The sequence below is a fragment of the Schistocerca americana genome, chromosome 10, assembly GCF_021461395.2.
Source record: "Schistocerca americana isolate TAMUIC-IGC-003095 chromosome 10, iqSchAmer2.1, whole genome shotgun sequence".
Lineage (NCBI taxonomy): Eukaryota > Metazoa > Arthropoda > Insecta > Orthoptera > Acrididae > Schistocerca > Schistocerca americana.
In genome coordinates, this window is record NC_060128.1 from 89,760,878 (window position 1) to 89,775,096 (window position 14,219).

Sequence of the window (14,219 nt, forward strand, 5' to 3'; positions counted from 1 at the left end):
GTATGCATTTTAGGGCCATTGTTTATTAGACCTTTCTCTCGTTTTGGTATAAGGAACCTGTCTCTAATGTTAGTCTGTTTCTTTGGAACACCCTTTATGTATAGAAGCAGTATGTAGCTCGTATCCATCTGAATGTTTATTAGGGTACCGTGTAAAAATTTGAAGTAAACCAGTCAAGATTTTTGGTAAAGACCGACTTGTCATTAAGTAGTAGTATAGATACGCAGAATAAGTCAGGTTTTGGTACTTGCTATCCCGCCTTGTACAGCAATCTTAATGGACAGCATTATGTTTATTACAATGTAAGAACGTGAACTTTGCAACTAATTGAAGCAATAAAGTTTCATGAGTACTTAAACAGTGAGTCTTAGAATATGATTATTACAACCAATGTAAAATAGTATTGAATATTAATGTTTACTTTCATTTGTTAGACTGAGTAGCATTTGATGGAAACATTTCATCTGTTTTACAAGCCGCCACAAAAGAAGCCAGTTGTGAATGGCGATGCCAGTGGCGAGGGGACTGCGCCTGCCAAAGACGAATCTAATTTCGACAGAGAGAAACGGGGCAGCGAGACGAAGGTGGAAGAGCCCAAACCGGCCACTTCCGACGACACCGGGGAGAGACTTGCTCCGGCCGAGTCTACGGGAGAAGCCCCACAGCCTGCTGGCAGCAGCGCGACAGGAGCATCTGGTAATGGCATAAAGCAGTGCTCGAATACTAGTGAGCACTGCAAACACTGCACATTGCTCGGATTTAATTCATTCTAGTCAAGTTGCTTGTTTGCCAGCAGCAGAAATGTTGTTGTTGTTGTTGTTGTTGTTGTTGTTGTCTTCAGTCCTGAGACTGCTTTGATGCAGTTCTCCATGCTACTCTGTCCTGTGCAAGCTTCTTCATCTCCCTGTACTTACTGCAACCTACATCCTTCTGAATCTGTTTAGTGTATTCATCTCTTGGTCTCCCTCTACGATTTTTACCCTCCACGCTGCCCTCCAATGCTAAATTTGTGATCCCTTGATGCCTCAGAACATGTCCTACCAACTGGTCCCTTCTTCTTCTCAAGTTGTGCCACAAACTCCTCTTCTCCCCAATTCTATTCAATACCTCCACATTAGTTATGTGATCTACCCATCTAATCTTCAGCATTCTTCTGTAGCACCACATTTTGAAAGCTTCTATTCTCTTCTTGTCCAAACTATTTATTGTCCATGTTTCACTTCGATACATGGCTACGCTCCATACAAATACTTTCAGAAACGACTTCCTGACACTTAAATCTATACTCGATATTAACAAATTTCTCTTCTTCAGAAACACTTTTCTTGCCATTGCCAGTCTACATTTTATATCCTCTCTACTTCGACCATCATCAGTTACTTTGCTCCCCAAATAGCAAAACTCCTTTACTACTTTAAGTGTCTCATTTCCTAATCTAATTCCCTCAGCATCACCCAACTTAATTTGACTACATTCCATTATCCTCGTTTTGCTTTTGTTGATGTTCATCTTATATCCTCCTTTCAAGACACTATCCGTTCCGTTCAACAGCTCTTCCAAGTCCTTTGCTGTCTCTGACAGAATTACAATGTCATCGGCGAACCTCAACGTTTTTATTTCTTCTCCATGAACTTTAATACCTACTCCGAATTTTTCTTTTGTTTCCTTTACTGCTTGCTCAATATACAGATTGAATAACGTTGGGGAGAGGCTACAACCCTGTCTCACTGCCTTCCCAACCACTGCTTCCCTTTCATGTCCCTCGACTCTTCTAACTGCCATCTGGTTTCTGTACAAATTGTAAATAGCCTTTCGCTCCTTGTATTTTACCCCTGCCACCTTCAGAATTTGAAAGAGAGTATTCCAGTCAACATTGTCAAAAGCTTTCTCTAAGTCTACAAATGCTAGAAATGTAGGTTTGCCTTTTCTTAATCTAGCTTCTAAGATAAGTCGTAGGGTCAGTATTGCCTCACGTGTTCCCATATTTCTACGGAGTCCAAACTGATCTTCCCCAAGGTCGGCTTCTACCAGTTTTTCCATTCGTCTGTAAAGAATTTGCGTTAGTATTTTGCAGCTGTAACTTATTAAACTGATAGTTCGGTAATTTTCACATCTGTCAACACCTGCTTTCTTTGGGATTGTAATTATTATATTCTTCTTGAAGTCTGAGGGTACTTCGCCTGTCTCATACATCTTGCTCACCAGATGGTAGAGTTTTGTCAGGATTGGCTCTCCAAAGGCCGTCAGTAGTTCCAATGGAATGTTGTCTACTCCCGGGGCCTTGTTTCGACTCGGGTCTTTCAGTGCTCTATCAAGCTCTGCACGCAGTATCATATCTCCAATTTCATCTTCATCCTCTTCCATTTCCATAATATTGTCCTCAAGTACATCACCCTTGTATAGACCCTCTATATAGTTCTTCCACCTTTCTGCTTTCCCTTCTTTGCTTAGAACTGGGTTTCCATCTGAGCTCTTGATATTCACACAAGTGGCTCTCTTTTCTCCAAAGGTCTCTTTAATTTTCCTGTAGGCAGTATCTATCTTACCCCTAGTGAGATAAGCCTCAACATCCTTCATTTGTCCTCTAGCCACCCCTGCTTAGCCATTTTGCACTTCCTGTCGATCTTATTTTTGAGACGTTTGTATTCCCTTTTGCCTGCTTCATTTACTGTGTTTTTATATTTTCTCCTTTCATCAATTAAATTCAATATTTCTTCTGTTACCCAAGGATTTCTACTAGCCCTCGTCTTTTTACCTACTTTATCCTCAGCTGCCTTCACTACTTCATCCTTCAGAGCTACCCATTCTTCTTCTACTGTATTTCTTTCCCCCATTCCTGTCAATTGTTCCCTTATGCTCTCCCTGAAACTCTGTACAACCTCTGGTTTAGTCAGTTTATCCAGGTCCCATCTCCTTAAATTCCCACCTTTTTGCAGTTTCTTCAGTTTTAATCTACAGTTCATAACCAATAGATTGTGGTCAGAGTCCACATCTGCCCCTGGAAATGTCTTACAGTTTAAAACCTGGTTCCTCAATCTCTGTCTTACCATTATATAATCTATCTGATACCTTTTAGTATCTCCAGGATTCTGCCATGTATACTTCCTTCTTTTATGATTCTTAAACCAAGTATTAGCTATGATTAAGTTATGCTCTGCGCAAAATTCTACCAGGCGGCTTCCTCTTTCATTTCTTAGCCCCAATCCGTATTCACCTACTATGTTTCCTTCTCTCCCTTTTCCTACTGATGAATTCCAGTCACCCATGACTATTAAATTTTCGTCTCCCTTCACTACCTGAATAATTTCTTTTATCTCATCCTACATTTAATCAATTTCTTCATCATCTGCAGAGCTAGTTGACATATAAACTTGTACTACTGTAGTAGGCATGGGCTTCATGTCTATCTTGGCCACAATAATGCGTTCACTATGCTGCTGGTAGTAGCTTACCCGCACTCCTATTTTTTTGTTCATTATTAAATCTACTCCTGCATTACCCCTATTTGATTTTGTATTTATAACCCTGTAATCACCTGACCAAAAGTCTTGTTCCTCCTGCCACCGAACTTCACTAATTCCCACTATATCTAACTTTAACCTATCCATTTCCCTTTTTAAATTTTCTAACCTACCTGCCCGATTAAGGGATCTGACATTCCACGCTCCGATCCGTAGAACGCCAGTTTTCTTTCTCCTGATAACGACGTCTTCTTGCGTATTCCCCGCCCAGAGGTCTGAATGGGGGACTATTTTACCTCCGGAATATTTTACCTCCAGAATATTTTACCCAAGAGGATGGCATCATCATTTAACCATACAGTAAAGCTGCATGCCCTCGCGAAAAATTACGGCTGTAGTTTCCCCTTGCTTTCAGCCGTTTGCAGTACCAGCACAGCAAGGCCGTTTTGGTTAATGTTACAAGGCCAGATCAGTCCATCATCTAGACTGTTGCCCCTGCAACTACTGAAAAGGCTGCTGCCCCTCTTCAGGAACCACACGTTTGTCTGGCCTCTCAACAGATACCCCTCCGTTGTGGTTGCACCTACGGTACGGCCATCTGTATCGTTGAGGCACGTAAGCCTCCCCACCAACGGCAAGGTCCATGGTTCATGGTGGTAGGCAGAAAAGATACCATCGTTTAAAAAAGGATTTTTTTTCTTTTTGTCTTATAAAAATACATCTAATTGTATGCAAAATGACACAATGCTGGCTGAAATGTGGAGGCAGTGCACGCTGACAGTAAACTTAGTTTTGCTACTATTCAGGCAGTACTGTGCATGTTGTATCTCATTGTAAAAAATGACATGTTTGCTTTTAGCTGTATCTGTTTTTCTTGTGCTATTGCGGTGCAATTTTTGTGCTATTTTTTACATTTACCGGAATTGTTGTTGTATCAAAAGTCTTAGCAGTGCTATGTTATTGTTAATAGAAATAGGTTAATGGTTATTATCAATGACATGAGTAGATTTGTGATTAATTACACTAATAGTGATATACAAGGGTAATCCCAAAAGTAAGGTTTCCTAATTTTTTATAAGTAGGTAGAACTGTTTATTTCCACAATGGTTTACATCAGTTTACAGCTTGAACATTTAGCTATTTTTCGATATAATCACCATTTCTGTCGATGCATTTTTGTAGACGCTGGGGCAGTTTTTGTATGCCCATGTCATACCAGCTCGCCACCATGCTGTTCAGAAGGTTATGAACCTCTTCTTTCACCTTGTTGTTGGAGCTGAATCGCTTTCCGGCCAAATGTTCTTTTAACCTGGGGTGTAGGTGATAGTCACTGGACTATAGTGTGGGTGGATGATTATGTTCCACTGAAACTGTTGCAGGAGAGCAACAGTTTGTCGATCAATGTGTGGACGAGCGTTGTCATGGAGGATGTGTACGCCTTTGCTCAACATTCCTCTTCTCCAGTTCTGAATTGCCCATTTGAGTTTTTTCAGAGTCTAACAGTACCTATCAGCGTTAATTATGGTCCCAGCGATTCAGCTCCGATGATGAGGTGAAAGAAGAGGTTCATAACTTTCTAAACAGCATGGCGGCCAGCTGGTATGATGTGGGCATACAAAAACTGCCACAGCATCTACACAAATGCATTGACAGAAATGGTGATTATGTCAAAAAAAGCTAAATGTTCAAGCTGCAAACTGATGTAAACTGTTGTCGAAATAACCTGGTCTATGTACTTATAAAAAAAATAGGAGACCTTACTTTTGGCATTACCCTCTTATAAGGAGCAGGAGAATGGAACAGATGGGAAAGAAAGTAAGTAAACTGTTTATGATTTCAAAACTAATTGCCGTCAATGTTAACAAATTTATCCCACTGTGAGCCGAGATGATCAGTGCCTTCAAGGAAAAATGTTTTCAGTTGCCTACACAACCACAATTGTACTGAGGTGTCGCACCTCTACATCTGAAGCAAATCGACGGGCACAAATGTCTGCACCGGGTGAAATTTGAAAACCTGGGAACCTAGAGGTGAAGGAAGCTCTCAGGTTTTCAATTCTCATCCTGTGCAGTCCACGACAGTCAGTCTTTACATCTCATCCCGTCCGGTAAGTCTCCACTGACCCAGGGCTCTGGGTGACTTTTCTGTAACTCTCCCAAACCTCACCAGTCCTTTTCCTCCACCCTTCTTCCTTCTCCTACAACCCTTCTGCCCGGAGGAGGAGCCACTAGCTCTGAAAGCCTGCTCAGTTCCTCAAATTTTGTGTATGTTTCCTCCTGCTGCCATTTGGTGAGTGTGTCCAAGTATATTTAAAAAAAATGATTTTTTGATGATGTATGTGCAGTAATAATGTTTGAAAATGATTGTATTGATAAGGCCATGGACTTTCCAGTAGTAATGGCAGAAAGAATATGTTATATCCACAGATTAACACATATGTGCGAACAAAAATTTTTATTAGGTGGAGCAAGGCCACCGCTTAATTTTTGCAAAAAGATAAACTTTCTTCGAAAACAAAAGGCTTCTTCTACTACCAAAATTTTATAACAAGCCAAAGAATATGCCAGCTTATTGAATTGAAATATTAGCAACTGAACTGAATTAATGTTCCTTTGTCGGTTTTTCTCTCGACGCTTTCCGGCGGATGCCGAGGAAGTAGACGGACACAGAGTCCGGGTCAATGGCCGGCGTAGCGAAGACGTGGCACCTAGACGTTCCAGCTGCATCGAAGTATCTTCCGGATGGCAGTCCACCGTGGGTCGAAAGTCGACTGTTTCCCTTTCTTCTGGCTATTTAACACGGCAGCTCCAGTCTTCCTCCGCTGATTCCGTAGTGATGATTGGCGGCCGTTGGCGATCCCTGACTGGCGGATGGTGATATTATAGTGTGATGATCTGCGTTGGAAAAAGGCTCGTGCACGTGTGTATTTCCTGGCTGATTGAATGTTAGGCGGGAATGCCTCTAGCGCCGGCTGGCGGAACGCGCCGGCACTAAGTTGCGGGCGCCGCTTAACTCTGCCGCGGTAGCCGACCATTGCGTTTGTGTGGCTGTGTGCGCCACAGCAGAATGCTTTACTGCTTTTACTATATTATAAGAACTAACATGCAAATAAGTAATTATTTGACATGCTGTGTAGGAGATGATATTGTCACAATGAAGAATTACGAGCTATTTATGGTCATTTTGTAAACAAATGATTTGTATATGATTTGGCATTAATAGTTCCTTGATACTTTATAGCAGTGGTAGCAACATGTCCATTGTAAACAAAGTGGTGGGGAATAATTTTCTTCCAGTGCTTCATGGGCGAACCACTTTTGTCAGCTTCAGTGCATCTTGTAACACCTGAGCAGTCAATTGTGAATGGACAGGAAAAGATGAAGGGGCTTGTATTCTGAACAGTCCCCGCCAGGAGCTGCAAACTGCAGGTGATGGTGATAGTGATTCTAATATCACAAAGGTTGTGGGATATCTTGTAATATCATCTTGTATCTCCTTTTGCCTTGCAAAGTTCGGCAACTCGATGTGACACAGACCCGACAAGTCGTTGGTAGTCCCCTGCAAAATTATTAATCCGTGCTGCCTTTGTAGCCGTCCATAATTGTGAAACTGTTATCAGTGCAGGATTTTGTGCACAAAATTCTCTCTCAATAATGTCCCATAAATGTTCAATGGGATTCGTGTCCGGCAGTCTAGGTCGCCAAATTATTTGCTCGAATTGTCCAGAATGTTCTTCGAACTGATCGTGAAAAATTGTGGCCTGGTGCCACAGTGCATTGTCAACTGTACAAATTCCATCGTTGTTTGCGAAGCTGGAGGCCACAAATAGCTGCAGATGATGTCGAAGTAGCTGAACGTAAGCATTCCCACTCAGTGATCGATTCAGCTCGATCAGATGACCCAGTCCATTCCATTAAAGCCCACTGCGGGTCCAGGGGTAAGAATAGGCCCGAGATATTCCCGCCTTTCGTAAGAGGCAACTGAAAGGAGTTTCACACGTTTTGGCCTTTATGTGATGGTCCCTTGTAGGGTTTGACCTCCATTCTTCAAAATTTTCCCAAAGAGCGAGCCAGTTGAGGAAGGGCGCCTTACACGGTGCATCGTGTCCATCGTGCATTGAGATCTTTAACCCACTTTCTCGTCGTCGCATTTCAGTCCCGCCCATTCTCCATCTCTTGGGCGAGGACACCTACTTGGGTGCGTTTTGCAACACGCACTATGCAGTGTTGCTTTCTGCATCGACGATGACCGTGGGCTTTGCACCTGATACCCAGCACGGTAGCCAGTCTGTTGTGGTGGGGCCGCCATGTACCCTGGTGTTTGTAGCCCCTGACCACACAGGGATCACTCTGCTAATGCCTGCGCCGTTAACTCCCCTCTTATGCCGAGGAGTAGATGCCGGTACTCCCAACAGTGGCCTTCCTGCCAACTGGCCTTTGCTGCGGGTGGGTGGCGTCCGTGGGGAGGGCCCCTGGTCGGAGCGGGTGGCATCGGGGCGGATGACACGTAGTCCACCATCTCTTGCTGGTGGTGAAACACGAGCAGTCCCTAAGCGTTCACGAGCTCAATTCAATGCACAGAAGTACGACCCCAAATCATTCTCCTCCCTGGCCACATAAGGGAGGAACGTCAAGCTAAATATGGCAGCGGGTCTTATTCACCCCGGTACCTTGTATGTTCGAGAGCTGATGGGGAATCTTTCATGACGATGAAGCCTCACTTTTTTTGTTGAGCATTTAGAGAGCAAGTTTGGGAGGTGGAGGGATTGTCCAAAAGAGAGATCTGGGTCAGTCTTGATCGAAACAGCATCCTCTGCCCAGTCTCGGACGTTACTCGCTTGTGACAATCTGGAGGATGTTTCTGTAACCATCATGTCCCATAAGACCTTAAATGTGGTTCAGGGTATCATAATTCACAGAGACCTTGTTTTGCAGTCTGACGATGAGCTGTGCGCCAATTTAGAGCACCGAGGTGTACATTTCGTCCGGCGTGTCCAGCGGGATCTGAGGGATAATCAGGTTGCCACCGGTGCCTTCATCTTGCCCTTCGAGGGTGATACATTACCTGAGAATTTGGGCGTAACATTGCAGAGCGATATGAAGTGGGACAAGCATGTAATGGCAGTTGTGGGGAAGGCGAATAGTCATCTTCGGTTCATTGGTAGAATTTTGGGAAGATGTGGTTCATCTGTAAAGGAGACTGCTTATAAAACACTAATACGACCTATTCTTGAGTACTGCTTGAGTGTTTGGAATCCCTATCAGGTCGGATTGAGGGAGGACATAGAAGCAATTCAGAGGCGAGCTGCTAGATTTGTACTGGTAGGTTTGATCATCACACGAGTGTTACGGAAAAGCTTCAGGAACTGGTGGGAGTCTCTAGAGGAAAGGAGGCGTTCTTTTCGTGAATTGCTACTCAGGAAATTTAGAGAACCAGCGTTTGAGGCTGACTGCAGTACAATTTTACTGCCGCCAACTTACATTTCGCGGAAAGACCACAAAGATTCGATAAGAGAGAGATTAGGGCTCGTACAGAGGCAAATAGGCAGTCCTTTTTCCCTCGTTCTGTTTGGGAGTGGAACAGAGAGAGAAGATGCTAGTTGTGGTACGAGGTACCCTCCGCCACACACCGTATGGTGGATTGCGGAGTATGTATGTAGATGTAGAAGGTGACAGTCTACCGGTATGATGTAAAGCTCTATGTACCTCCCCCAATGTGGTGCTTTAAATGCTGGAAGTTCGGCCATATGTTTTCCCGCTGTACTTCCAGCGTCACATATTGAGATTGTGGATGCCCATCACATCCCAATACTCCATGTGCCTATCTCCCATCTATGTCAACTGCAGAGATCACCATTCGTCTTCCTCACCAGACTGCAGGATTCTCCAGAAAGAAAAGAAAATCGTGGAGTACAAGACCCTGGACTGACTGACCTACACTGAGGCTAAGAGGAAATTTGAGCACCTACGTCCTGTGGCTATGATCACCTCATACGCCGCCGCTACGAGAACAGTTGTCACCCCTTCAGTTCCTCGAATTCCTGTCGCCTCTCAGAACCAGAAGACTACACCTGTCCCCTTGACGGTGTGAGGCATTTCACTCCTTGTTGCTCCCACACCACCTACTTTGGGAGCAACACCCCCCAACCATTTGGGACATCCATCCCCACTTCTAAGCTGGAGAAGCGTAAGTCTTCTTTGGCTTCTCTCACTAGGAAGGGGTCCCTTGGGTCACTCCCTTCCCAGGTTTCTGCTACTGGGAAAGATGACACCCGCCAGTGGCTGAAGAATTGAAAAGCAGAATGAGATTTTCACTCTGCAGCGGAGTGTGCGCTGATATGAAACTTCCTGGCGGATTAAAACTGTGTGCCCGACCGAGACTCGAACTCGGGACCTTTGCCTTTTGCGGGCAGAAGTAAACCTGTGAGTACCGGGCGTGAGTCGTGTTTCAGTAGCTCAGATGGTAGAGCACTTGCCCGCGAAAGGCAAAGGTCCCGAGTTTGAGTCTCGGTCGGGCACACAGTTTTAATCTGCCAAGAAGTTTCAATTGAAAAGCAGCTGGCCATAAGGCTTCACGCTCATCCTCCGTCCCGGAGACTGAGCCAGTGAAGTCCTCCCAGCCAGGGAAACCCAAGGAGCAGCGAGGGAAATCCGAAAATAAAACCCCTAAGACCGAGGAAATTGCGGTGGCACCCACACCACCGCTACCTACAAGCTCTGCGGCTTAGGATGGAGTGGAGATTTTGGCGTCCGCTGAGGACGTAGATCTCGCCAGACCCTCGGACACAATGGATACAGATTGCTCACGCAGTAAGTCAGTGGCAGCAGGTGATTCTGAGGTGTAAAGTGCCTCATTGAATGTTCCATGCCTTCCCATTCTCTTGATGACATCATCCTCCAGTGGAATTGTGGCAGGTTTTTCCCCCGCCTGGCTGAGCTACGGCAACTGTTAAGCCTTACACCTGCTATCTGCATTGCCCTCCAGGAAACCAAGCTCAAAATAATAACAAAATTGCTTGTTTTCAGAACCAATGTAGTCTTAACTTTTGACAAGTGTTAAATATAAATGAACAAATATTTGAACTATATTCACAGTGTAGTGTGTGTTTTGTTTTCAGCCAGAAGAAGACAAAGGAACATTCCACATCCATCTGCGTCATTCCTGCCACACATCCCTGGACTGGGCAGCCCTGTTAAGATGAAGGTTGCACCCAAGTACATTTGTGCAACAAAACGAGAGGACAAGGTGTGTGTAATGCTGTTTGTTTCAACTTTTCTGATACAGTAAGATTATAGACATGTAATGTAACTGATCTCTGTAAACACAACATGTCAGTGTCTCTCTCTCTCTCTCTCTCTCTCTCTCTCTCTCACACACACACACACACACACACACACACACACACACACACACTTTTCATTAAGTCTTATTACTCTGAATACAATGAGCCAATTTGTGACAGTGACATCAAAATGTGTCTTGAGATTTGTGTATTGTTGTCAGATTGCGCATAAATACAGGGTGTCGGAAAAGTCTTTCCTGATTACATAAATTGATAACTCAGGCTAGAAGTAAGATACAAATATGAAGCTGGTGTCTAATTGTTTACAAACTATCAAAGTTTCTTTCATAAGTCAGTAAACTTCCACATGAGCACCCTTGGTAGCACGTAGCACATCTAGGCGATATTCAATTTCTGTCCACACATTAGCCAACATCACTGGAGGGATCGATTCAACGACTGTGCTTATCCATTGGCGCAGGGTTTCAAGATCTGGTACGCGTGTTCGGTAGACCTCGTCCGTGACATAACCCCATAAAAAGAAGTCTAATGGGGTTATGTCAGAAGAGCGTGGGGGCCAAACCGTTGGCCCATCACGACCGATCCATCGCCCAGGAAAGGTCATATCGAGATAGGCACGGACGTCCAAACCCCAATGAGGTGATGCACTGTCTTGCTGAAACAAGACATCGGGGTGATACTGAAGCACCTGAGGAACAGAATACAGTTGCAACATGTCCAGATGCACTGCAGATGTGATGGTAGCCTCAGCAAAGAAGAATGTCCCGATCATTTGATCGTCCAATAGCGCGCACCAGACATTCACCTTTCGACTGCCTCTGGTGCACTCCATGTGAAAAAAACTTTGATAGTTTGTAAACAATTAGACACCAGAATACTAGTTCAAATTAGACACCAGTTTCATATTTGTATCTTACTTATGGAATCCAGGCCTATCAAAAAGTTTTGGTTCTAATTTTAAACATAATTTTGTCCAAATTATAGTTTTATGAGCCCAGTTGAAAGAGCAAATGTATTTTAATGGTGTGATATTCCGTGTGATGTCCATTGCAGTCCATAGTACTCATCCTTCTGTTGCATCATGTCAAATCAAAGATTGCTCCTTAATGATTTGAGTAGTGAGAGATCTAATGTAATATCTCTAATATTTACTGAAAGGAACATTCAACAAGACTGAAAACTTGCCTACGTTTCAGACAAATTCCATTTTGAGATAGAGCTTCAGTAATGGATGTGCATAACAAAGGTTAATGCAAATGTATATTAAATGGTGTGATATTCGGTATGATGTTCGTTGTAGTCCATAGTATTCATCCTTCTGTTGCATCGTGGCAAATCAAAGATTGCTCCATAATGATTTGAGTAGTGAGGGGTCTGCTATGACTGTGTAAGCAGAAGAAACTAACAATCACAGTCCGAAAACAATTTATTGGACTGTTCAATTAACCAAAAGAAATTCTTCAAGTATAACACCAACACAAAATAGAGATCTGTCTTCGAATCACAACTACATACAACAATAATATAGAAAACAACAGAAATAATTTCTTCGGCAGAGACTTTTCCGATATACCAAGCCTAATCCAGAGATCAGCGAGAAGATCCAAGCCAGGCTCCCGGGGCGGCAGCTATCCACGTCTGCTGGCGGTCGATGAACTGCCGATGTGCGGCCGAGCGCCGGCCTTTATAGCGCTTCGGTGGATGAGTACCTCGGAACTATTTTCCATCACGTGGTTTGACGTGTGAAAATAGTTCCGGGATCTGCCTTCCTTATGTTTATGTGGGCCGGTAGTGGCCCCTGGTGGCATTGTTGTTGTTGTTGTTGTTGTTGTTGTTGCTGCTGTTGCTGTTGTGGCCATTCATCAATATTGCCTGTAAGTTGTGTAGTGCTTCGGTGTGCCTGCGAAGCGGGCAACCCGCGGCTGCAGGCTGTCAGTTTGGTTGCTGATACTCTAGGCGCCATGATGTCTGGTGGAGAAGGCCACAGCAGGATCTAATGTAATATCTCTAATATTTATTGAAAGGAACATTCAACAAGACTGATAACTTGCCTACGTTTTTCAGACACATTCCATTTTGAGAAAGAGCTTCAATAATGGATGTGCATAACTAATGTTACTGTGGTCACCATCCCGTCTTGAAATACACATCATCCTATCACCTGGTTCTGCATGTGCACTTAACACAATATATCCACACAACAGTTGCACTGTAGTGGATAATAATTTGTTTTGTAGTTCCATCTCTCGCGCCCTAGAGTATATCCGCTCCTGCTCAGGTGAGTCCTTCGTTATCTGTAGTGACTCCTCAAGCGATTTACGAGCTATCGACCAGTGTTTCCCTCACTCTCATCTGGTAATGTCTATCCAGGAGTCACTCCGTACTCTTGCCCCTTGCGGCCGTTTTGTGGTCTTTGTGTGGATCCCGGGTCATGTCGGCATTCCGGGAAATGAACGTGTTGATACGCTGGCCAAACAAGCTGTCGGTGTACCAGCCTTGGAGACTGGCCTTTCGGAGAGTGACATCGGGTCAGTTTTGCGGCAGAAGGTACTTCGCACCTGAGATGAAGAATGGCATGCCCTGCCTTCACCCGACAAACTTCGGGCCATCGAGGAGGCTACCGGTGCGTGGCACTCCTCCTTGCGGGTCTCTTGCAAGGACTCTGTTGTCCTCTGCCGGCTGCGCATTGGCCACACCTGGGTAACACACAGCTATTTATTGCACCGCGAGGACCCACCTTTATGTCGCTGCAGGTCAGCTTTGACGGTGGTCCACATCTTGTTGAACTGCCCACTTTTAACTCCACTCAGGCAGACGTTTGCACTGCCTGATACGCTCCCTGCACTTTTATCAGATGGCTTTGCGATGACAGATTTAGTTTTGAGTTTGATTTGTGCAGGGGGTTTTTGATCTAAGTTTTATCCTCCTTTTTTTTTATTCTGGCCTTTTGCCTACGATTTTAGACTGGGGTTTTTAGTGCATTTAAGAAACTTTTTTGTTTCTGTGGTAGCCAACCACTGTCACACTCAGTGTGATTTTAATTCCTTTTTTCTGGTCTCTCTGTGTCTTTCTTGTCCTGTGCCGTCTCTTGTCATCTCCATTGATTGTTCTTATTCTTTATGGGTGTTTCAAGTTCGTGGAAAAAGGGACCGATGGCCCTAGTAGTCTGGTCCCTTCAATCCCACAAACTAACCATTCTGTAGTTCTTTTGTTCAAGAATATTATTTGCCAATCAGGCATATGTAGGGATACACACTGCTCTTCTGGAGATATGCGTAACACCAAAATGCTTCTCTACAAACCGTGATTTCTGTCTTCTCTTTGTGGCCCTTACTTGAGATGTTAAACTGGAGGCATAGGATCATTGTTCAGTCTGTTGCAGACGCTGGTTCTCTAAATTTTCCCAATAGTATTTTGCAAAAATAAAATATCTTCCTTCCAGGAACTGCCATTTG

At 44.1% G+C, this 14,219-nt stretch overlaps 1 protein-coding gene across 1 annotated transcript in view; it reads left to right on the forward strand.

Annotated features, from left to right (window-relative positions):
• Positions 1 to 14,219, forward strand: part of LOC124552583 — a 123,158-nt gene that overhangs the window by 95,387 nt on the left and 13,552 nt on the right. Inside the window, exons 10-11 of the mRNA XM_047126905.1 lie at positions 477 to 696; positions 10,579 to 10,706. Coding sequence (XP_046982861.1) covers positions 477 to 696; positions 10,579 to 10,706 — 348 coding nt within the window. The remainder of the gene's footprint in view (positions 1 to 476; positions 697 to 10,578; positions 10,707 to 14,219) is intronic.